This window comes from Mus caroli, unplaced genomic scaffold (genome assembly GCF_978045245.1).
Source record: "Mus caroli unplaced genomic scaffold, Mus_caroli_1 scaffold_13, whole genome shotgun sequence".
NCBI lineage: Eukaryota > Metazoa > Chordata > Mammalia > Rodentia > Muridae > Mus > Mus caroli.
The window spans coordinates 36,294,533-36,319,670 of record NW_028227268.1 but is presented as its reverse complement, the minus strand read 5'-3'; the positions used below and the strand labels follow the sequence as shown (position 1 = coordinate 36,319,670).

Sequence of the window (25,138 nt, the reverse complement as noted above, 5' to 3'; positions counted from 1 at the left end):
AGAATCTGAGATGGATAATCTCTCCAGATCACATCGATCTAATAAGAGTTCACCTAACTTACATAACATTTTATTCCTTGCCAAGAAGTACAATTTCCTCAATTATAAGGGGTTTAACCACGTCCTTGACTAATTTCTTGGCCATTAGATTGTTTTAATAGATATTCTATTATTGTTGTTGTTGTTTGTAGCCTAACCTTGATCCAACTAATAGAAACTCCAAAAGGCAAAACTGTGAAGTACTTTTCTTCAGTTAAGTAGAGAGCAAGACTGGTTGTTTTCCCTGCTTTCTTTTGGTTATGCAGCTTCCTAAAATGATGGAATTTGTAATCATAAAATATATTACCTTTGACATAGTGAGCTCAATGCCCTTAATTTATCCTAAAAGCATATTCTAAAAGTGAATTCCTCAGTTGACAAGTGTCAGTTGTAACACTGAAAATTTATAGTCTTTAGTCTAGTAATGGGGTACAAGTTCTGATTTATCAGTTCAATAGATTATTCAATAAAATGATTTATATATATATATATATATTATTACATCTTTTCCTCAATTACATTTCCAATGCTATCCCAAAAGTCCCCCGTACGCTCCCCCACACTTCCCTACCCACCCATTCCCTTTTTTTTTTTTTTTTTGGCCCTGGCATTCCCCTGTACTGGGGCATATAAAGTTTGCATGTCCAATGGGCCTCTCTTTCCAGTGATGGCCGACTAGGCCATCTTTTGATACATATTCAGTTAGAGTCAAGAGCTCCGGGGCACTGGTTAGTTCATAATGTTGTTCCACCCATAGGGTTGCGGATCCCTTCAGCTCCTTGGGTACTTTCTCCAGCTCCTCCATTGGGGGCCCTGTGATCCATTCACTAGCTGACTGTGAGCATCCACTTCTGTGTTTGCCAGGCCCCAGCATAGTCTCACAAGAGACAGCTATATCTGGGTCCTTTCAGCAAAATCTTGCTAGTGTATGCAATGGTGTCAGCGTTTGGGGGCTGATCATGGGATGGATCTCTGGATATGGCAGTCTCTAAATGGTCCATCCTTTCGTCACAGCTTCCAAACTTTGTCTCTGTAACTCCTTCCATGGGTGTTCTGTTCCCAATTCTAAGGAGGGGCATAGTGTCCACACTTCAGTCTTCATTCTTCTTGAGTTTCATGTGTTTAGCAAACTGTATCTTATATCTTGGGTATCCTAAGTTTTGGGCTAATATCCACTTATCAGTGAGTACATATTGTGTGAGTTCCTTTGTGATTGAATTACCTCACTCAGGATGATGCCCTCCAGGTCCATCCATTTGCCTAGGAATTTCATAAATTCATTCCTTTTAATAGCTGAGTAGTACTCCATTGTGTAAATGTACCACATTTTCTGTATCCATTCCTCTGTTGAGGGGCATCTGGGTTCTTTCCAGCTTCTGGCTATTATAAATAAGGCTGCTATGAACATAGTGGAGCATGTGTCCTTCTTACCAGTTGGGACATTTTCTGGATATATGCCCAGGAGAGGTATTGCTGGATCCTCCAGTAGTACTATGTCCAATTTTCTAAGGAACCACCAGACTGATTTCCAGAGTGGTTGTACAAGCTTGCAATCCCACCAATAATGGAGGAGTGTTCCTCTTTCTCCACATCCTCGCCAGCATCTGCTGTCACCTGAATTTTTGATCTTAGCCATTCTGACTGGTGTGAGGTGGAATCTCAGGGTTGTTTTGATTTGCATTTCCCTGATGATTAAGGATGTTGAACATTTTTTCAGGTGCTTCTCTGCCATTGGTATTCCTCAGGCAAGAATTCTTTGTTCAGTTCTGAGCCCCATTTTTTAATGGGGTTATTTGATTTTCTGGAGTCCACCTTCTTGAGTTCTTTATATATATTGGATATTAGTCCCCTATCTGATTTAGGATAGGTAAAGATCCTTTCCCAATCTATTGGTGGTCTTTTTGTCTTATTGACGGTGTCTTTTGCCTTGCAGAAGCTTTGCAGTTTCATGAGGTCCCATTTGTCAATTCTCGATCTTACAACACAAGTCATTGCTGTTCTATTCAGGAATCTTTCCCCTGTGCCCATATCTTCAAGGCTTTTCCCCACTTTCTCCTCTATAAGTTTCAGTGTCTCTGGTTTTATGTGAAGTTCCTTGATCCACTTAGACTTGACCTTAGTACAAGGAGATAGGAATGGATCGATTCCCATTCTTCTACATGATAACAACCAGTTGTGCCAGCACCATTTGTTGAAAATGCTGTCTTTCTTCCACTGTATGGTTTTACCTCCCTTGTAGAAGATCAAGTGACCATAGGTGTGTGGGTTCATTTCTGGGTTTTCAATTCTATTCCATTGGTCTACTTGTCTGTCACTATACCAGTACCATGCAGTTTTTATCACAATTGCTCTGTAGTAAAGCTTTAGGTCCGGCATGGTGATTCCACCAGAGGTTCTTTTATCCTTGAGAAGAGTTTTTGCTATCCTCGTTTTTTTGTTATTCCAGACGAATTTGCAGATTGCTCTTTCTAATTCTTGAAGAATTGAGTTGGAATTTTGATGGGGATTGCATTGAATCTGTAGATTGCTTTTGGCAAGATAGCCATTTTTACAATGTTGATCCTGCCGATCCATGAAATCTTTCCATCTTCTGAGATCTTCTTTAATTTCTTTCTTCAGAGACTTGAAGTTCTTATCATAGAGATCTTTCACTTCCTTAGTTAGAGTCACGCCAAGATATTTTATATTATTTGTGACTATTGAGAAGGGTGTTGTTTCCCTAATTTCTTTCTCAGCCTGTTTATTCTTTGTGTAGAGAAAGGCCATTGACTTGTTTAATTTTATATCCAGCTACTTCACCGAAGCTGTTTATCAGGTTTAGGAGTTCTCTGGTGGAATTTTTAGGGTCACTTATATATACTATCATATCATCTGCAAAAAGTGATATTTTGACTTCATCTTTTCCAATTTGTATCCCCTTGATCTCCTTTTGTTGTCGAATTGCTCTGGCTAGGACTTCAAGTACAATGTTGAATAGGTATGGGGAGAGTGGACAGCCTTGTCTAGTCCCTGATTTTAGTGGGATTGCTTCCAGCTTCTCACCATTTATTTTGATGTTGGCTACTGGTTTGCTGTAGATTGCTTTTATCATGTTTAGGTATGGGCCTTGAATTCCTGACCTTTTCAAGACTTTTATCATGAATGGGTGTTGGATCTTGTCGAATGCTTTTTCTGCATCTAAGGAGATGATCATGTGGTTTTTATCTTTGAGTTTGTTTATATAATGGATTACGTTGATGGATTTCCATATATTAAACCATCCCTGCATCCCTGGAATAAAACCTACTTGGTCAGGATGGATGATTGCTTTAATGTGTTCTTGGAGTCGGTTAGCGAGAATTTTATTGAGTATTTTTGCATCAATATTCATAAGGGAAATTGGTCTGAAGTTGTCTATCTTTGTTGGATCTTTCTGTGGTTTAGGTATCAGAGTAATTGTGGCTTCATAGAATGAGTTGGGTAATAAAATGATTTTTAAAAATAAGCTGTTTCCAAGAAAAAAATATGTCCTATGACACTGGTTTTATAAAAGCAGACTCCAGGATCTGAAGAGGCTGGACCAGTGGTTAAGAGCATTTGCTTCTCTTGTACAGGACCCAGGTTACGTTCCTAACACCCACATGGGGACTCCTAGCCATCGGTAACGACAATTCCTAGGGTTCCATGGTCTTACTCTCCTTTCATTTATGTGACCTTAAGGAAAGGGATATATTAAAGCCCCAGAACTAGGGTGTCCTAGATTCTAACTCCCTCCTGGTAATTTTACATTAACAGTTGTGAAAGAAAACATAAAAACTACAGTTCATTGGTAAAGAATGAATGTTTATAAATCAATATCCAAAATAGTTGCACACATCTGTTTTGACTTGAATAAAAAAAATCACATTGTGACAAAGTTTATAACCTTAACTTAAGATATATGGATATTAACATTTACTAATATTATTTACATATTTTATTTACATCATCAACAAATTGGATGAAAAACAGGCTATGTTATTACTTTAACACAGTAGGTTATAACTAGTCTTTGAAAATTGATCCACAAAATGTGTACTGTATTTCATTACAAAACATACTTCAAATAATTCAGAATTCCTAAAGGATTCTACTATTCACAGAAAATATTCCAGAAAGGTCTCATTTACAAACAGAACAGGAGCAGTTGTATTTAATCTTAAGAGACTACAGAACTGCCTCATTTAAAAATAGGAAAATTCTTGTGGTATATCTTTGAAGCGTATTCTTTTACTCTTCACATCAAAATTAATTGAACATTAAGCATCTAATAAAAAGTTATATATATTCCACCATGCATGATACGATGCACTTCATGATTGGAAACAGTTATAAACTTGTTTTAATAGAACACCTTCATGAGGTAGGGTCAGGAGTGACAAAGAAAAATGAGATGTGACTATGTACGAGAGGAAAGGATGAAGCTAAATTCCTTTTTGGGGGGAAAAAAAAACCTTTCCTTTTAGCTCACTACCTTCTTTAACCAGAGGTCTGCTCTGAGTAGGGTGACATATGGTTGAGGTATTTCTCAAAGAGCAAAGAAGTACCTTGTACATAAGGTACTTAATTTTACAAAAATGATTATGGTTATCTGAATGCATCTCCTTAATCGTGAAGCTCCTAACAGAGGGCTGAAAAAGTCAGCAACACAGCATTTTCCACATTATAATTTTTCCTGAGGTTCAAATACTGTATTTTCTTACTCAAAGATCTCCTCAAAGTAAAATGTGAATTATAATCCTGCTGATGAACCAAGAGCACTACTGGGGTTTATTGCTCTAAAGTTCATTTAATTTTGCTCCTCTGAGAACTAGATAATACAGTATTATAAAAATAAGTTTTAAAAAGAATAAATGAAATTTACTTTCAGGTTCTTCTTTGCACAAGATGTTTCTGTAACTACAATCAGTATCTTAAAATTTCAAAGTATTCAAGTATCTCTTTAAACATATGGCTTCATATATTGGGAAAAATTGAAGCAGATTTGTGAAATCTTTGCATCTTCATCTGTAATTCCAAGGCAGTCATTTAGTAGTCTGTACAGGGTCCATTATGTAGTTCTGACTGTCCTGGAACTCACTACATGAACCAGGCTGGCCTGGTCAGAGGACTGCCTGCCTCTCCCTTTCTCCCTAGGCTGGGATTTAAGCATGCTCCACCACACCTGCCTTACCTGCCTTTTTTTTTCTTTTTTTTTTTTCTTTTTTCTTTAAAGCCATCCTACTACTGTCTCTAACAAATTAGAAGTTCAACCTGTAATACTGTTATTTGCATTACAAGTCTGTAAGATTTCTGGGTACTTAAAAGGTAATTTTTTCTAAATGATTCCTGCCCTACATCCCTCTTTCTCCTTCCTCTCCTCTCTGTTGAAAGCTCACACATATAAGGGATATCCACAGGCTCATTTTTTAAGCAATTAAACTAAAGGCCTGGCAGTCTTTCCTCACGTCAAATGATAAGCACAGGAACCAATCCCTTTCTAGTGACAAGTCTCTTAAAGTGTCTCCAGTGGAAAAGAAGTTCAGCTGCTACAATATAAACATACCATCAGAGCACATCCAAAGATATGCCAATCAAACAAGTATAATTCTCAGAGAGCTCTAAATTATCCTCCTGCTGAATTGAGTCACTTCAGCAATTCCAAGATCTCACTATTCTCATTCAGTTTAGAGCTCTCATAAAGTCCAGATTCAGTAAATGCAGCAAGTGGCTGCACTTAAAACTGTTGTTTTAAATTCCACTAACACTCATGTTTATTATTTCAATTATTGTGCTTTCAATACAATGACAGAGCTGGACATCAGGATCCATGCTTCCAGTGTCCCTGGATCCATTTTTGTAAGATGGATCTTTACAAATTTGAGACCATCCACTAGGTTTCTCCTTTATTTGTTGAAGACCTACAAAATAAGGAGAGAAAATAATTAAGGCAAGATATTCTGAAATGAATATAGTCTTGTTTGAAACATTAAAGTGAGGTAGCACTTACGTGTAATGATTGGATCAATGTCTCTTGTCTGAGTGGCAACATCAGAGGCGCACACTTGTCCTATTTGAATTAGCAAAGACATAATATCCTCATACAGTGGAGGAAATGCTCGACAAAAGGAGACCAAACTTGGAAGAGTTGGCATGAAAAAAGAGTACCGCTTAGCTTGTGTCAGAACTGGTGGGAAGAAAAGCAACACAATTGTTTAGTTGCAAATATAAATTCAACACAGGCATCCTACACAACATATTAATACTAAGCTTTGTGCTAGGAAGACTAAGTTTTTTGTTTTGTTTTTAAGGTCCTCATTTTTTTTTATTTTATTAGATATTTTCTTTATTTACATTTCAAATGCGATCCTGAAAGTTCCCTATACCGTCCCCACGCCCTGCTCCCCTACCCACTCACTCCCACTTCTTGGCCCTGGTGTTCCCCTGGAAGACGAAGTTTTATAGGATGCTGTCCACTCTTAATTTTTAAACAGTCTGTACTCTACTAATTGGTCATCACCAAGACCCACATTTTTATTATGACCCTGTACTATGATAAGTACACTGCTTGCATTATTTCACCCAGTTCTCACAAATGGATCACACCGGTTATGCAGATGAGAAAACTTTAGAGAAGTTGTAAAAGTTGTTCTAAGGCCCAGTGTGGTTGTGCATGCCTCTAAAAGATCTCAGCCCCCAAGAGGCAGAGGCATGCAGAGCTCTGAGTTTGAGGACAGCCTGATCTACATAATGAGGCCCTGTTTCTTCTGTGTATAGCCCTGGCTGTCCTGGAACTCACTTTGTAGACCAGGCTGGCCTTGAACTCAAAAATTCACCTGCCTCTGCCTCCAGAGTGCTGGGATTAAAGGTGTGCGCCACCACGCTCGGCGCGAGGCCCAGTTTCTAAAAAAATAAAGTTATTCCAATTCCAAGGCTGGGAAGGAGAGCGGTACTTATCATAGAGTTCTTGTCTAGCACATGCAAGGCAAGAATCTGAGGTCCTGAGGAAAAAATAACGCTTGTTCCAGGTGACATTAACAGTGGTAACACCAGGACTAAATGCAACATGAACCCTGGACCACTATAAATTACTGTAACATGAGGTGAAAACAATAGAAAGAAAATGAACAAACAAACTATTAAAGGAGCACAGAGAAAGACCACAACCGTCTAAAGGATGGATCGCACTCAGAACTTTAAAGTAGTTTTCTTTTATAACACTTACTCTTCCAACTAGAAGGTGGGTAAAATACAGGGTAAGTTGTGGAATAGGTTGTAGAATTTAAGGAAATACCTAATGTATACATTAATTTATTACTTTTTTTTTGAGACAGGATTTCTATGTGTAGCCCTGGCTATCCTGGAACTATGTAGCCAGGCTGGCCTCATCTACTTTCTTCTGCCTCCCAGTGCTGAGATTAAAGGCATAGATCACCACCACCACCATCCAGCTATTTAAGACATTTTCAAATATTTTTGTTTCTGGAATTGAGCACACTTAGTAATTTCTTTTTTTTATTTTTTGTTCTTTTTTTTTTTATTATTTCTTTTTACTCTTTTTCTCACTTAGTAATTTCTAATTTGTATTCCAATTCTACAGATATTATTTTCATTTATTGAAAAAGTATTATAATACATAATATTTATTAAATACTTATGATATATATACACATTCTCAAAACAAAGGTGTCTATGCTTCTTCTATACTATAAGTCATATTTGTAGTTATGGAATTAAAAAAAGAAAAGTAACTCAAATGATGGCATAGGTTACGATAAGAGCAATATATACCGTGTCATACTGACTCATTAAAACACCAATAAGCGCTGGGCAGTGGTGGCACGCCTTTAATCCCAGCACTCGGGAGGCAGAGGCAGGCGGATTTCTGAGTTTGAGGCCAGCCTGGTCTACAGAGTGAGTTCCAGGACAGCCAGGGCTACACAGAGAAACACTATCTCAAAAAAAACAAAGCTGCTGAGTCTTAAAGTTCAGAAAATACATGTAATAAGTGTTAGATACTTTTGTTGATGTTGATTGGCTACACACCTGTTAGCAAAGTCCCCATAACATTGACAGCTAATCGAGCCACACTAAGTGACTTTGGTAATGCATACTGGATACACAAGTGAGAAAGCAGCTGAATAGCAAATATCTGGAATACAAAATCCACATGTTAAATCTTTGAAAAGTTTAAATGATAAAATTTATAAAATATCTCCTCTAATAGCCACACTGAAAAGTGATCAAAATTTTCTTCAATTTTTAAAATGTGCATTACCTGTTTTTCAAGTTCTGGCTGGGCAATAAGCTCCGGTATAAAATCCAAGCAGATGTGCATAGACGGGATCCCTGCGACTGTCAGCGGCAGAAGTTCACATGGATAACCCTGTCTCAGGAGGAAAAGGAGACGTCAAAGACCGCGGGAGAGGAAAGGGAAGCTTCACTTCCTTTCTAGAGAATCGGCGCCAAACACCAAATATATGTGTCAGGAACTGAACTTCCTGATAAATTAGAAAAGAGAGGAAGTATTTGAATATTTTATCAGGACTGAAAATTTAGATTTTTCTAAATATTGCAAAAGATCATGATCCTTTCTCATTTTCAAATGACTAGTATTAATTGAATACATAAAGCCTTCAAGAACAAACCCGAACATTCACATTCTTTTGGACACAAACCTGAAAGTGAACAAGTTTAGCAATGTTGGGATCTGCAATGTACATTTGGTGTAACAGGCAACAGATAAGGCACTGAACTTCCCGAAGGTTACAGAGCAAATTGTCTTCTCCTTCTTCTGTTTCTTTATTTGGAGTGCTGATGGTGACGACACCTTGAGTATTCCTGAGGGAGATGTCTGAATTGGCACCTTTTGCCTTTTCCTCTTCAGTAGGCAAGCAGATTTCTAAGAGAATCTGCACAGCAGCACTGTCCTACACGCAGATAAAAAGGTACATGTAAGGAGCCTCGGGGAAGCTCATCTGAAGATGAAATCCCTATTTTCATATGAACAGAACGGCACAACATCATAAATGTGGTAATTCTTAGAGCAGAAGTAATCGGTTGACAATGCAGAGGGTCTCACATTGTAAGGCTAAAAACTCCTGATGTATCTGAAATAAACAAATCACTTTTTCCATACAAACAAACATATGTAGGAGACTAGAGGTGGCTTGGTTGTTAACAACACGGCTGCTCTTCTAGAAGACCAAGGTTCAATTCCCAGCACTCACGACAGCTCACAACTAAGTGTCCTCTAACTCCAGTTCCAGGGATTCTAATACCCTCTTCTGACTTCTAAGGCCACTGCATAAACATGCTGCACAGACATAAATGTACAACTCCTACACACATAAGATAAAAATAAGCAAGTAGCCAGGAGGTGAGGGTATACATCTTTAATTCCAGCACTTGGGAGGCAGAGGCAAGTGAATCTCTGACTTCGAGGCCAGCCTGGTCTACAGAATGAATTCCAGGACAGTCAGAGCTACACAGAAAAACCCTGTCTTGAAAAAAAAAACAAAAGAAACAAACAAAAACAGCATGTAAATTAGCATCTGACATACTTCTAAAGGGTTGTATACCACTAGGCAGAAGTGCAGACTTCAGTTCATAAATATCTACTTGACAGGTAATCAAAGCCAATGGCCTCCAAAGCAGACTGTAGGCATAATGTTTTTGTGCACTATGTAAAAATTATTGTGGTGAGCCAGGCGTGGTGGTGCACACCTTTAATCCCAGCACTCAGGAGGCGGAGGCAAGTGGATTTCTGAGTTCAAGGCCAGCCTGGTCTACAAAGTGAGTTCCAGGACAGCCAGTGCTATACAGAGAAACCCTGTCTCAAAAAAACAAACAAAAAACAAAACAAAAAAAATTATACTTGTGTTAATCAAATGCTGATTTCTCTGCTCTCCTATCTTGTTTCGATCCAGACACAATATTCTTATGTCAAAAATCTCCTGTTTCAAGTAAATTCTTACCATTTTATTCTCTGCCTTGTCAATAAAAGCTGATCACCCAATGGCTGGCAGAAGCAAGAACAGGGCAGGACTTCTGCCAGCAAGGGCAGAGGAGAGAGAAGAGGAAGACAGCCTGAGCCAGGAGTAAGGACGAAAGGAGACAACAGGAGAGTTCAGCTGGAGCATAGAAGGCCCTAAATGCCAGTATTATGAGGATATTAGCTTGGGGTAGCCAGATTAGTTTAGGAGATTAGAACAGATAATTGACTACACAGATATTGAGGTAAAGTTTGAAAATACATCTTGGTCTCTCTGTCTTTCTTGGGGACCTAGCTAGGATAAAGAAAACAGCCAGCATAATAAGTCACTGCATACATTTATATTAACATTACCACTTACAGCCGACTCGAGCCTAAATCCCTTCCTTCCTCTCACTCACCTACTTTTTCTAAGATTCTAGCAGGTGCCACTCCATTTCCCTCTATTTCACTTTACAGAGCAGGACTTGAGAGGTGACCTGTTTGCAGCTCCTATATGGAAGGCAGCCTGACACTTTATAATGTCATGTATTTACTTATTTTTCTCTATAAAGTCTGTCTCCAACATCCAATTTCTTTTTCTATTTCATCATTAAAAACAAGTAACTAAAAGTTGTATCTCCTTTACCACCACGTCCCTAGTCCTTGTACAGTATCTGCCACACAGGTGTCCAGTAATATGTCAATCAAGTGATGTATAACAAGACTAGTTAAAGGTTTATACTTTGATAAATATAAATCTATATTATCTATATTAAGTTATCATAATGAGAGTCTACCTGACACTCGGAAGCAAAGATAATATTATTTTAGACTCTAGAATAAAAGGAACACACAATGTCAACATCTACTTATTTAAAAACAAAAATGACATTTGATGAAACTTTACTTTAGCAAATTTTACCTGAGCAGCCAGTAATGCATTTTTCAGTTCTTCTCTGGTCACTTCTGGGGCATCAGTCTGTCCAACCAAGCCTACTGTATTATTCGGGGAAGGTCTATCTTGCTCTGCTGTTTCCTTTAGATGGGCACTAAGGTAAGCTTTAGAGGCAAGGAGATACCCATTGAGCATGTGTAAAGTAACATCCATTAGTGGGGGACACCTAAACAAAAAAGAAAAAGTGTATCAGAGAGAATATAAATATAAAAACTAGCTACAACCAGAACTAGAAATGCATGCTGCCCGATGATGAACAAGGCTATATGGACACCGTAAAGAACTCCAGAGGATACAGAACTGGAATTGTTCAAAAGCTGCCAGCAAAGCTTTGGGTTTACCACAGCTGTGAGAGGGAGAGTTCTCACTGTATACCATTGTTTTTGCATACTAGTACTTATGAAAAGTATCAGAAGAACAAAGAAAAATGGATATTAGTAAAGAATCTTAAAGACTCCTTCACTCAGCTCCCAAAGTTATCTACACAGGGCTAGCTCATTTGAGATCTAAGTCCACACACATTGCTACCACCATCACTAGGCAAATCCTCATCATCATGTATGGTGTACAATATCTTTTAAAAACCATTAGAATGATTACCTGGTAAAAGTAAACTTAAACTTTACGAAGATTTAAAAAAAAAAGTAAAGCAAAGCCCTAGGGCTACGGCTGCAGCTCAAAGGAGAGGACACACTGAGCCCCAAGCTCTAGCACCCAAACATGTAAAACTACAACACATGTAGGAAGAACTGATAACACATGTGTGTGTGTGTGTGTGTGTGTGTGTGTGTGTGTGTGTGAAGCACAGTCTTCAGAATGAAATGCACTCATCTATATGCTAACTTGATTAAACAAAGAGTCACAGCCCAATCAAATTGATGACCCCTCGGCCTCAGCCTCCAGAGTGCTAAGATTACAGGCATGGGCCACCACACCTGGCCTTTGACAGTCTTCATACACGTTATAGATGAAGAACTCTTTAAAATCAATAAAAAAAAAAACAATAGAAAAGCTTTTCTGAAAGATAAACAAGAAATAACAATAACCAATAAATATAAAATAAAAAAGGGAATCTAGTCTTCACTTTCTTGTACAGTATAAAAAAGAAATGTACAAGAAGATATACAACATAAAACAGTGTAATAGAATGGTAATTGGTTGAGCCCTTCTAGATGGCAGAAAAAAAACAGAAATCAACATTTTAAAAATGGCCAAGGCACTGGTGACACACACCTTTAATCCCAGCACTTTGGAGGCAGAGGCAGGCGGATTTCTGAGTTCAAGGACAGCCTGGTCTAAAGGGTGAGTTCCAGGACAGCCAGGGCTACACAGAGAAACCCTGTCTCCAAAAACAAAACAAACAAACAAAAAAAAAAATCTTAAAACTGAGTATACTGCACTGTTAAAATTCTATTTTTACCAATCTGATCTAAGAAAATAGCATCTAAGAAAGAAGCACACAGTATAGTATACATGGATAATGTAATATATAGTATACACAACAGTATAGGTATAGATTAAAACATTCAGCCACAGGGGACTGGGTAAGCACAGCCCAAATTTTAAATGAAGTACTATGTAGCCAATTGTTAAGAATGCACACCTATTAACATAAGTAAAGGTTCTCAAGTGAAAGGTTTGTTTTGTTTGTTTGTTTGTTTGTTTGTTTTTGGTTTTTAGAGACAGGGTTTCTCTGTATAGCCCTGGCTGTCCTGGAACTCACTTTGTAGACCAGGCTGGCCTTGAACTCAGAGATCGGCCTGCCTCTGCCTCCCAAGCACTGGGCTAAAAGGCTTGCGCCACCACACCTGGCTCAAGTGAAAGGTTTAAGCTACAAAAACAGCCCGTACATTCTGATAGCATACTTCAACAGCTTTCTTGGAAAACTAAATCTCCTGAGGAAATTCAAAGTCATCTACTAAGTAGATTTTTAACACAGATCATTGTTTTACAAATGCATTATTTCCAATCAGTGATGTGACTCAGCAGGTAAATAAAGGCACTTGCCATAAAAGCTCTGTGACCTGGGACCCACATAAATGGAGCATGAGAGAAGCAACTTCATGAAGTTGTCATCTGACCTTCATACATATGTCATGGTATGCTTACCAACCCCCCCACACACACACTAACAAATAAAGGTAAAAATTAGAATAAAAGAAATGCCTGCTTTCTAGACTAAACTGCTGGTTTATATATATTAGCTACTATATTTATTCTGATGATTCTATTTCCTATGAAATCTTGATCTCAGCAAATTATATTTAGATGATTTTTTTCTAGGTTTTATTACTTTGAGAATGCCATCAACTGTAAGATGCCAGCCAGTTGCATAAATATATATGCAAGCTCGTTTCCCTCTTTATAGATTTAGTGTGTATGTGACTCATCAATCTGCCACACTGGTTTCCCCGATCCTCATCAGAGTGGGTTTAAGGTCTGCTGCTACACCTGGCTTTCACATGGGGTCTGTGGTTTGCACAACAGACATTTTACTCTATCTTGCCTAACAATCAAGGCTCTCTATAGTCTAACTTATTTTCTCAGTCAAAAAGCACACTCTTCTCAAAATTTAACCCTCTGCTCCAAAGATTCTTCTCAGAATCTTCCCATCAGAGTAGGGCATGCAGGTATACATCTGGAATCCTAGCCCTCCAGAGGCACAGGAAAAGTATCCTGAGTTCAAGGCTATCCTGGACTACTCAACCTGGACTACTCAACCAGCCAAGGCTAGATAGTAAACATGTCTCAAAAGAGCCAAGACCAATCACAGACGACGAACGTTCCTTGAGTATCTCTAATCTCTATCATTATGGTATTTGATCTCTAGTGGTTGTTCTTTTGGCTGGTGGAGGTTATTCTTGTTTACATTTTATATTTATTCATTTACATTATACACATGTGTATTTGTGTATATGTTTGAGTACATGTGTACCACTTCTACCATGTGTGTCATGAGGGTCAAACTGAGATAGATCATTAGGCTCTGCAGCAGGCACCTATGTCCACTCAGCCATCTCACTAGCCCATTTTTGTTTTGATTTGTTTTTTTATAGATTCATTTTAGCCCAGACTGGCTTCACATTTACATAGTTGGTGACAATGACCCTAAACTCGTGATATATCTGCTTAGACTTACAAAGTGCTGGAATTACAGGCATGTGCCATTATGTAACACTACCTGGTTATGATTTTCTGTAGTTTTAAGACAGCCTGGTCTAAATAGTGAGTTCCAGGACAGCCAGAGCTATATTGTGAGATCCCATTTCAAAGAAACAAAAACAAAGCAACAACAACTCCTTTAGCACAGCATTCACCTGCACAAGACCACACTACTCATGCAGCTCTCTTCTTTCTCCATGCAGATGGTGAGCATTAAGGTTGACACCTCAACTTATTTACCTTCGTTATCACGACAATTTGAAATTCAAATATTAATGTCTGAGACAATTAAATTCTGCCTTTTGAGTTAAAGGCATTTCAAAGTAATTAACTAGGAATTAGAGACATGTGTGGAATTCATGAAGCTAACATGACAAGTTGTACCAAAAGGGTCACAGTTTTAAAGATTGTGATGGCTTGCAATGAATCAGTGTTTTAAAATCATTTTTTCAAGATGTATATGGCGACACAACTGTAATCCTAACACTAAAATGGCTGAGGCAGGAAAATTAGGAGTTCAAGGTCACCCTCAGCTATACAGTGATACCTTGTTTCAACATAAAACACAATGAAGCAGAACCTTTTTAATGAGATAGCAGGTTAGCTAATGGTCATTCTTTTCTGTTCTTGATTTTATGGACAGAAGGGCCAATACTGATGACTACCACAGCTAAGAACTCCTTTTCTCTAAAGCCAGATTTCATTATCCACATACTAATATTACACTGACTATAATTTATGAATATATGCACCTAGAAAAAAGCTGCATAAATTATATTACCTATATATTTCTAACAACAATAAGATATTTAAATGATTTTCTTCAATTTCTTTTGATTCTCCAAAGTACAGCACTATTAAAACATAACTTACCTGTGAACCCGTCGGTCACACCTCAAGACAATGAGAGGATCTATCATCAAATCATTCTGGGTATATTTTTGTTGTCGTATAAACTTTATGGAAGGTTGGAGTGCATTAACTGTCATTACCCACAGCCTAGTGAGGAAACAATAACATATTCATAATAGCTATGTTATAACTGACATCTAAGTTATTTGGTCCTTTGTATCTAACAAAAAAAAATGTTATTTTGAAGATAAAAGAAAAAGGAAAAAAAAAAGCAAAGCAGGTATAAAAATAAACTTTGGGGTTTCTTTTTGTTTTTGTTTCTGAAAAAGGCTCTCATGTATTTCAGGCTGGGCCCAAACTCACTATATAGCAAAGGATGACAGGACTTCTGATTTCTCCTGCATCCCCCTCCCAAGTGCTGAGATCACAAGAATGTACCACCATAGGCGGCTTTGTGTGTGTGTTGGAGAGATAGTTCAGAACTTCAGACCATCTGTTGCTCTTATAAAGGACAGGAATTCATTTCCCAGAACCCAAGTCAGGTGGCTCACAACCACATGTAACTCTAACCCCCCAAGATCCAGTATCTGGCCTCTTCAGACACCTTTACTCACATGCACATATCAACACTTAAAATCACATAATTTAATTTATTCCAAAAAGAAAAAGTTCTAAAAATCAAGACATGCTCACAAGAATTTAATAAATAAATAAATAAATGAAAATCAACCAACTCTATGAAACCCCACACTAGAAAGAGAAAAAGTTCCACATCAAAACACATCATTAAGCCGGGTGTGGTGGCGCACGCCTGGTCTACAAATTGAGTTCCAGGACAGCCTGAGATATACAGAGAAACCCTGTCTCGAAAAAACCAAAAAAAAAAAAAAAAAAAAAAAAACCAACACATCATTAAATTCCAGAACACAAAGGGGGAAAGCCTTTTATGAGTGAAGAAACCAATGGCTATCTATATACAAAGGGCTGGGAACCAGCAACACACCAGATCACTAACAGCCAGTGTGAAGTCCAAGTCAGAATGGTGTTCTCAAATGTATGACCCCCACTTAAGCAAATCAGCAACCACATGTGAGAAGAAAGCAAGCTTCAAAGTCACACACAGAACACCCGAGCCTCCGCCAGCCCCTTTCAGCCTTTCTCAGGAAGCACTGCAGTTAGTATGTGCTCTATGTGGACAGAAACCAAGAAAGAAAACTGGAATCCCAGCAAAGCAGAGACAACAGCAATTCTAGGACAACCGTGCATGTCTGGGGGGGGGGGGGGGGGCGGTTTACGATGAAAAGCTCTGAAAGAGATGTCCCTATAAAAATCATGTTACTGTTAGATTAGTTTCTGTTGTAATTCCTATTAAGTAAACCTAGTCTTAATAAAGAGTTTAAGATGAGCTATTTATTAGTTATTGATAGCATAACAAATGAAAACAAGGTACGTACTATAGCAATGCTAACTTTGGGGAATGGCACGTGTGTATAAGAAAGAAGCATTTATGAAGTGTAGTTCAGGGGCAGCATACCTGACTAGCATGCTCACAGCCTGAGTGTGATTCTCCTCCACACTCAGAGAAAAAGAAGCAAGAAAGAGAGAGAAAAGGTAACCAAAGAATATTGTAATACTGCACAGCTCAACTGTAAATACATAATCATAAGATGAACACTGAGTATTGCTCTAGCTGAATGATACAACTATACTAGAAAATTAAGGGAAAGCGTCACAGGAAGGAAGCAGGTCAGGCTGCTAAACTTCACAAAGCACATCTAAATTAGAAAATCAAGAAGCCGTACTTGTTATAAGCCTATTCCTGAGCTATAAGGAACAAAATGTAAATGCTAGAATTTTTTTAAGCTGAATAACGGTTTCCTCTGAGTAACTAGACTCGAAAATAGAAAAGTGTGAAGTATTATTATGTGTATTTATTAATTTGATGTAAATTAAAACTTAAATTTAGGCCAGGTAGTGGTAGCACACGCCTTTAATCCCAGCACATGAGAGTCAGGGGCAGTAGGATCTCTGAGTTCAAGGCTAGCCTGGTCTACAGAGTGAGTTAGTTCCAGGACAGCCAGGGCCACACAGAGAAAGCCTGTCTTGAAAAACCAAAACAAACAATCATAGCAACAAAATCCTTGAATTTAGAAAGAACAACTATCCGCAGTTCCCAGACCTACTAAACCATGCTCTCAGGTAAGTCAGACCAGGGTTCTGGTCTCGAGACTGGCCTGACACAATCTATGAGCCAGCCAACTGATAACCACAGTGAAGGCACACCCTGTTCTCCAAACTCTGCTGCACCAGAGGGATCTGTTCTTAAAACGTATGCCTTGATCCTGCTGCACCGCTCAGCTTTAACTGCATAGATTGCAGCCTGAGAATCAGGGTTTTAGAGCCAGTCCAAATGGCTCAGGGTGCAACAGAATTTGGAAGCACAGCAGTGATGTAAGACATGATGATCCAAATCAGTTAGCCACAAATAACTACAAAGAGGAAAATACCTTCAAACACGTTCTCAAATTGCTAACAGTTTTTATTTCTTAAAGTATACTTTTTTCTTTAAAATGTATTTAACCATTTTTTGAGACAAGTCTTACTATAACAGACCATGCCTTCCTCAAACTTAGCTCTGCCTGTTCTTCCTCCCCAAATCCATGATGAGATTAAAGATAAGCACCACTGCACCCCAATGTAATATCTTTAGTCATGTTCAGAAAGGAATTTATTGTACATACTCAAAGCCATTAATAAGACTGGTCTTGTGAATATTTTTCTAACAACTAAGTTCCCCGTGCATTATCAAAGCTATACACTTCTCTGGTCCATACAGCAGTAGACAGAATTTACCTTCTTGGCATCACAGTATTAAGAACCATCCATAACTTATTGACAGTTTGAAGAATTCTCCGTGGAACCCCAGAATTCAGCAGCTGGCTCATGTTGGACGTCAGTACTTCCGCATATGGAATGAGTTCGCTGGCAGAGAGCAGAGTCAGGTGCTCCATAACCTGCATCACTTGAGTGTGACTTACAGGGACCGCTGAAAATGCTACAAACAACATTTTACAGTCATGCCTAAATCCTCTAATGCTTACCAAGTAGAAATAAATGCTGCTTTCTTAAAAGTAGGAATGAAACAAATCAAGAAAGCAATAGTGTTAAATTAAAAACTTCTACTCACAGCTTCTTTTTCACTGAAGCTAATATTAAAGCCATTAGAAAACCTCACAGTTGGCAGGTGAGATGGCCCAGCAGGTCAAGGCAAGTGAAGCCTGACAACCTGAGTTCCATCCCTGCACACACATGAAGGATGGAATCAGCTCCCTCATGTTGTCCTCTGACTTCCACATGTACAGTATGGCATGTGCAAGACCCCACACAAACATATACTAAACAAATAAATTAGAATGTAGTAAAAATAAATGAAAATCCATGGAAGTACAGATGTTATTTCATAAAGTTCATTTTAAAAATCCTAGTAGTGACACAAATAGCTAACCTCACTTTTGGGGGTAACCGCTTGTGTAGTTTATTACTTTGGAAGTTTCAGGCTCCTTGACACTTTCTTCTAGGTGTCCAATTACAGAAGATTAGCATCCAGCAGATTGCTGTTATTAAATATCTAGAATTATCTCTCTACTAGAATGGTCACTAATTACATCCTGCTAACATGCATAAAGTAATAACAAATGGGAAAGCTAATTCATTTTGTTGCCATCATGAACAACGCTATATCTACATCTACACCTAGCTGGTCATGGCCAACCAACTATACTTCAAGGGAAACAGGTAGTCATGCATGTACATCACCCTGGAAAACCAACAGAACCTGAAAGGAATGTGGAGAAAACTAGCCAAAGCTGAAAAGAACATCGTGTCACTTTGTATCTGGGTCCAAAATCCACATGACAAAGACAACTGGCTCACAATTTCTTCAGTTGTGTAGAGAAAACAAAAAGACAATGACCTCAAGAGCTGGGGGTAGAGCTGAGTAGCAGAGCACAGGCCCAGAACGCACAAAAGGCCCAGATTCAGTCTGCAGCTCCAAAGGGAAAAGAGAAAAAGACTTAGAAATAACAGCTAAAGAATTCAAGAGCAACAACAACAAAAATTCAGGTTGGGTTTGGGTGGGGCGCCAAGGCCTGCATTGTCACTGCAGACAGGAGTAAAGATTATACAGCAACCCTTACACGGATTGTGTAATTGTATTCAGAAGACGTATGACCTGGAACGTTTTAATACAGCAATGCAATGTTAATATGCAGCCCACACTATTTGTATTTGGGGATACTAATCTGGAACATTACCCATTAATAGCAAGTACACTGCCTTGATCTACTGCATTTATTTCTAACCAGTTTGGGAATTTTCTACATCTTCTTAGTGATATAATAACACACAATACAAAACTGCTATAAACATGTCAACTAAATTCCCAGCATAGCAAAGAGATGGTTAGAAATCCTTGCCCCCAAAGACACCTGCTTACAGTATAGGATTCCAGTCAGCCCAGCCCCTCTGTCCAGCAGCAGTGGGAGGCGGAATGAGCAGTTACTGTACCTTCCTGCAGCTGTTTCGGAGAGTAGGTTTTGGCATTACTAGTCAGGAGCATTCGCCTTAACAGCGCATCAGTCCCTGTGATCTCCTCCTCACAGATCCAGTCATCCACAATACACAGATGTGGATAATTAGTTGCTAGAAGACGTAGTAAAGCTGAATGCAGCCCTAAAAAACAAAACAGGAAGTTAACTGGACTCAGTTCTCAAAACAGAATCTCCCCCCTCCTTATTTTAGCAGCCAGCAGGCATAAGGAGCAGTGGTGTGTTTCTCACCTCACTGGTCCACCCACTAGCATCAGGAGTTAAGGAAACTTGCTGTACATGCATAGTGAAGATGCCATGCCCAGCTAGGGCTCAACTGTGGCTCTAGATGCCATGCCCAGCTCTAGCCACGCCCACTTCTGCAAGTGTAGATCACAGTATAAGAAGTTCTAGCCAGGCCTGGAGCAGAATCCAAGCTTTTCAGAAGGTTGAGGCTGTACAATCCTAAATTCAAGGTCTTGCTTCAGCTACACACTGAGCTCAGGGCCAGCCTGGAAAACTTAGTGAGATATTACCTCAAAACGAGGATTGAGGGGATAGATCAATGACAGAGGACTTGCCTTGTGTGTATAGGGGCCTGAGTTTAATACTAATAGTCAAAAAATAATTTTTTTAAGAAAAAAAAATCTGTGTAGTATTTTAAATAAAAGTCCCCAAGAAAACTACTTCACAGTATGTCAAGAATGACTCCTTGCGCCAAGCGGAGGTGGCGCACGCCTTTGATCCCAGCACTTGGGAGGCAGAGGCAGGCAGATTTCTGAGTTCGAGGCCAGCCTGGTCTACAGAGTTTGTTCCAGGACAGCCAGGGCTATACAGAGAAATCCTGTCTTGAAAAACCTAAAAACAAAAACAAAAACACTCCTTGCGCTAATCTTTCTCGGCTTTCCTCTACTTCACCCCAGTGTTTGACGCTCATCGTGAAAGCTGTTTAACACAGCATTCTTTTAGGAGTTCAGAAGAGAAAAAAGCTTTTCAAGTGCTAAGATTTTCATGTGCCACCATGCCTAACCATCAAGACTGCTTAAAACTGATGGTTCTACATTCAAAAAGGCATTGTAATAATCAAGTATTACTGAACTTTAAATTTCTAAACATATGTACAACTAAAACTACTACCAACAGACACAGAAAAGTGCAAACCAATCTACATATTATACTTTTTTCAGTAAAACATGTTACTGCCAAATATTGTTTGGTTTTTTTTTTTTTAAAGAAACAGACTATGTAAAGCTATAATAAATGTAGCTATCTATCTGGCTACCATGTCCAATGAAGGCTCATGTTCGTCTTCCAAACCAGCCACAGCAAAGAAAGACAGGAAAACCACGCTGTTACGTGAAAGGTGGCTATTAAGAAACATCAAGTTTCTAAAACTCTCACAGGTCTATTTACCAATATTTACAACCAAACTATTATATACATATTAGAATATCATGAATATTATGGAACAGTTTCAAATAATGAAGTGGATCTACACGGGCTGATATCTCAGCAGAGGCAGAGGGCTGAAGATATGTCAGTGGTATAGTACAAGCTTAATTCACATACGGCCCTGAGTGCAAATCTCAATGAAAAGAGAAACATGAGGAAAAGGAGGTAGTGTATAATATCATCCACCTTTTTAAAATATTATGTGAGCTTCTACTAGTTTCAACAGTATGAACTTGTCATTCTCTAGGTCAAAGACAGTCTGAAGCTTTAGACAGTTGGATTGATGAGTTCTTAACTTTACAGTGTTGTGGAAGTACAGTTGGCTTTACTCTAAAATTGTACAAGGCTAGCAATATGAGAAACTCTCCTGTTATGCCAGGCAGCAGCAGTGGGCAACTCAGTGAGCCAGCCATACAATCACAACAGAAAACAGGCACTATGCTGAAGTGCACTGCACTGCTGAGCTTCAGTATTCTGTTGCTTAGAGGAGGCAAATAATTTTACCTTTTGTTTTGTTTTGTTCTGTTTTCAAGACAGGGTCTCACTATGTAGATCTGGCTGTCCTGGAACTTACTATGTAGACCAGACTGCCTCAGCCTGCCAAGGGCTGTGATTAAAGGCTAAGCCACCATACCTGACCACAAATGCATTTTGAACTTGATATACTGAAGTTTGCAATAGGGTTATATCCAAATAAGCTCCTAATAAGATGAAGGGAATAAGAAGTATGTAATGGTGAGCACCCATGTGTCGTGTGTGGTGCTGGGAATGAACCCAGGGCATCACACATGCCAGGCAGGCACTCTACTACCAAGCTGTACCCCAACACTCAAATATCAGCCATCATATTAGGGTCATCCTATATGAAAAGAAATGACTTAAAATTAAAATGAATGTCAAACTGAAAACAACTGGAGTTTTCTAGGGAGTGGTGATCTGTAGGAAATGAGGTAATGGATTTAGCAAGAGAACAAAAAGCATCTTCAGTCTTCAACTGTTTACATTTCTAACAATGAATACTTACTATAAATTATAGCAGAAGCAGTAAAATATTTCATATCAATAAAACTTAGCAAAGTCAAATGAAAAATGAATACCTCCCAACTCCTGCTGCAGTCCTTGAGCCTGCCGAATAAGAAACTTGATAGGAATTTGGTCCATTAAAGAAGAAGAATATGATTTGGGTTTCCTTTGCATGGAAGCTGTCAGTAAAAACAAAAAGTATAAAATAAAAGAGTATCAGAGACAAATCTTAACTTTCAAAACAAATGGGAATAAAGACACTTTGAAGGTACTTTTAATTCACTTGATATATGAAAGTATAACAGATAAAAATTAACTACCAAGTTATAGTGACTATAAAGGAAAAACAAAGGCAAGACCTAGGAAATGCCTGGAATTGGAACAAAATCATGGGAGGTTTTAGTACAAAGAAGAATTCACTGAAAAAACTCAGTGGAGATTTTTCCACATCCATTTAGGAAGTCTGAAGAAGTCATGAACACAGACTTAGAGCTTAATGATACTAATGTAAATTATAGAACACCACAGGGTGAGAAAAAAGGGCTGGAGAAATGGTTCAGCTATTAAGAGAACTGGCTGTTCTTCCACAGTACTGGGGTTCAATTCCTAGCACCCATAAGGCAGCTCACAACTGTCTCTCACTCTAGTTTGAGGGGATCTGACACCCTCACCCAGACACACATGCAGGTAAAACATCAATGTACATAAAACTGTATCATTAAACAATTTTATGAATGAATGAATGAATGAATAAATAAATAAAATACACACAACTATAATCTTAGCCACTTGAAATTGCCTCGCTGGGTGGGCATGGTGGTACCTGAGCACCAGTTTACCAAGTACCAGACAATGAAACAATGAATCTTGTTCTGTTGGTGACCAAGAAGCATATTTTACATGTAACAGGACAGAGTAGAGAGCGGTGGGACTTTCTTCTAGGTGACATGAAGCCGGTGGGTGAGTTAAGCGCCCTCCAGGACTGGAAGCCACTGAGGAGGAGCCAGACATGGACGCTCACACCTCTATTTCAAGCACGCACTTGGGAGGTAGAAGCAAGAGGATCAGGAGTTCAGGCACAATTCTGCTGGGCAGAGAGTTCAAGACCAGCCTCTACAAGAGACTCTGCCTCAAAAACAAAAATCAAATAAAAATTGTACATCTGAAACTTTTTATACTAGGAAAGCAGCTTGTTTTGAGGTAATTTTGATACAAGTGTGCAGCACTATGCCCAGCTAATAGCACAGTGTTTTAGGTACAAATATTTGAAATATACAAGGAATATTCACATTTCAACTAAGTAATAAGTAAACAGGAAATTCTTTATTTACTATGCATCTTCTTTAGGATAGTTAAATCTATAAATAATATAAATATGTACAATTTTTATCTCTAAAATATTTTTAAATGAGCATTTAACTAGAGTCAATATACATATACATGCACATTAATATACACATGTGCATAAGTATTTTTAAATAAACAATGAATATACACTGATGTAGTTTAACAGCTATCACAATCTAATACGTGATTCTACCTCAGATTTCAGAGTTCCTGTCCTAGCTTCTATATCTAGCAGGTGGCTGCTAATGTTTCTTATAAGAATTAAACCAAAAGTGAAATGCTGAGATTACAACATAATATCACAGGTAAGAATATATTTGGGGCAAATAATCTTTTGGCTACTGACAAAAACCTCTCAACAATGGCGTGAAGTTCTTTACACCCTTGGAAGACAAAAACTAGACCAGAGGAAACCGCCTAACCAGGGTGTTTCCTACCAGGAAAAGGTCTTCTCTCTCATCTCTTCCTATTATTCATCAAGGATGTAACTGCAGAGACTGACTTCAACAACCTCTCTCTGCAGGACACACCTCTCAATAGCAAGAGAATAACATGTCTCCTTTTCATCTTAAAAATTCAGGAGCCGGGCGTGGTGGCGCACGCCTTTAATCCCAGCACTTGGGAGGCAGAGGCAGGCGGATTTCTGTGTTCGAGGCCAGCCTGGTCTACAAAGTGAGCTCCAGGACAGCCAGGACTACACAGAGAAACCCTGTCTCGAAAAACCAAAAAAAGAAAAAAAAAAAAAAAAAAAATTCAGGGCTAGAGAGTGGAGAGGTGATTGAGAGCATTAGCACCCACATCAGTGACTCACAACTGCTTGCACTCTTAATTCCAGAAGACCTGTGGTGTATACACGGGCACTCACACACACAAATTTTAAAGTCGCTTCTTGACCTTATTCACTTCAGTTACCACATCACTTCTCTTTTCCTTGGCAACTCCCCAAAGCAGTCTCTTCTCATGGTCTATAGCACTGGGTCCGCAGCTCCCTTCTGAATTCATTACGTTTGGTCTTCATCCTGCCATTCTACAGCAAACAAACCTCCACATGCTATGTGCAGCCCTTGGGTGAACACTAGTCCTCATTTTACTTCCCCATTCAGGTTCATCCAACAGAGCTCAGACAGCAGACCTCAAGAAGTCCTCTTGGAAACCTCCTTTGGTATCTACAACCCCTATCTCCTTGATATCCTCTATACTCCATTGCTTGGAACCTATCTAATGTCCAAACTAATTTATGCCATTGTCCAAACCCTCTAAGTTAGCCTTCCTCTCTCTCAAATTTGATTCACTAAAGTAAACACCGAAGGACTACCTCAGTCCCATGATATGATACGAATCATCTGAAGGTCCTAGCATCTCACTTCTGCCTATTCACTGGACTTCCATGGATGGGCTCTGACCCACTCACTATCAGGAAGCTACTGGAGAGGCTCGGCCCCGTGCCGCTTACCTAGCGTCTTTGTGTTCGCCAGGAGAGCTTCCTCGTAAGACAGGATATAGTAAAGCACCAGAAGCTGCGCTGTGATACTGAAGCGCTGGGTAAGGCGGACGCTGTCTCCCTGAGGTGATACAAAAACGGTGAAAACACTGAACAGCAAGAGCATAAGACAGATTATCCAGTGCTGCTGCATCAGCCCAGCTAGACCGAGAGCAGGACTGCTGGGTTCACTGCAGTCTGAGACAACTTCAAGCTTCACTGAACCTTGAAGGGCATGCATGACAGGCAAAAGGAAACATCCTCTCCTC

At 39.0% G+C, this 25,138-nt stretch overlaps 1 protein-coding gene across 2 annotated transcripts in view; it reads right to left on the bottom strand.

Moving 5' to 3' along the window:
- Nucleotides 1-3,859: 3,859 nt before the first annotated feature.
- Nucleotides 3,860-25,138, bottom strand: part of Ints2 (integrator complex subunit 2) — a 46,658-nt gene continuing 25,379 nt past the window's right edge. For both annotated transcript variants that reach the window (XM_029483658.2, XM_021176462.3), the window contains exons 15-25: nt 24,843-24,951; nt 22,117-22,221; nt 19,548-19,712; nt 17,835-18,036; nt 15,003-15,128; nt 10,935-11,133; nt 8,715-8,966; nt 8,315-8,422; nt 8,083-8,188; nt 6,047-6,223; nt 3,860-5,957 (exon numbers count right to left, since the gene is read on the bottom strand). In XM_029483658.2, coding sequence (XP_029339518.1) covers nt 5,788-5,957; nt 6,047-6,223; nt 8,083-8,188; nt 8,315-8,422; nt 8,715-8,966; nt 10,935-11,133; nt 15,003-15,128; nt 17,835-18,036; nt 19,548-19,712; nt 22,117-22,221; nt 24,843-24,951 — 1,719 coding nt within the window. In that variant the 3' untranslated portion in view covers nt 3,860-5,787. The remainder of the gene's footprint in view (nt 5,958-6,046; nt 6,224-8,082; nt 8,189-8,314; nt 8,423-8,714; nt 8,967-10,934; nt 11,134-15,002; nt 15,129-17,834; nt 18,037-19,547; nt 19,713-22,116; nt 22,222-24,842; nt 24,952-25,138) is intronic.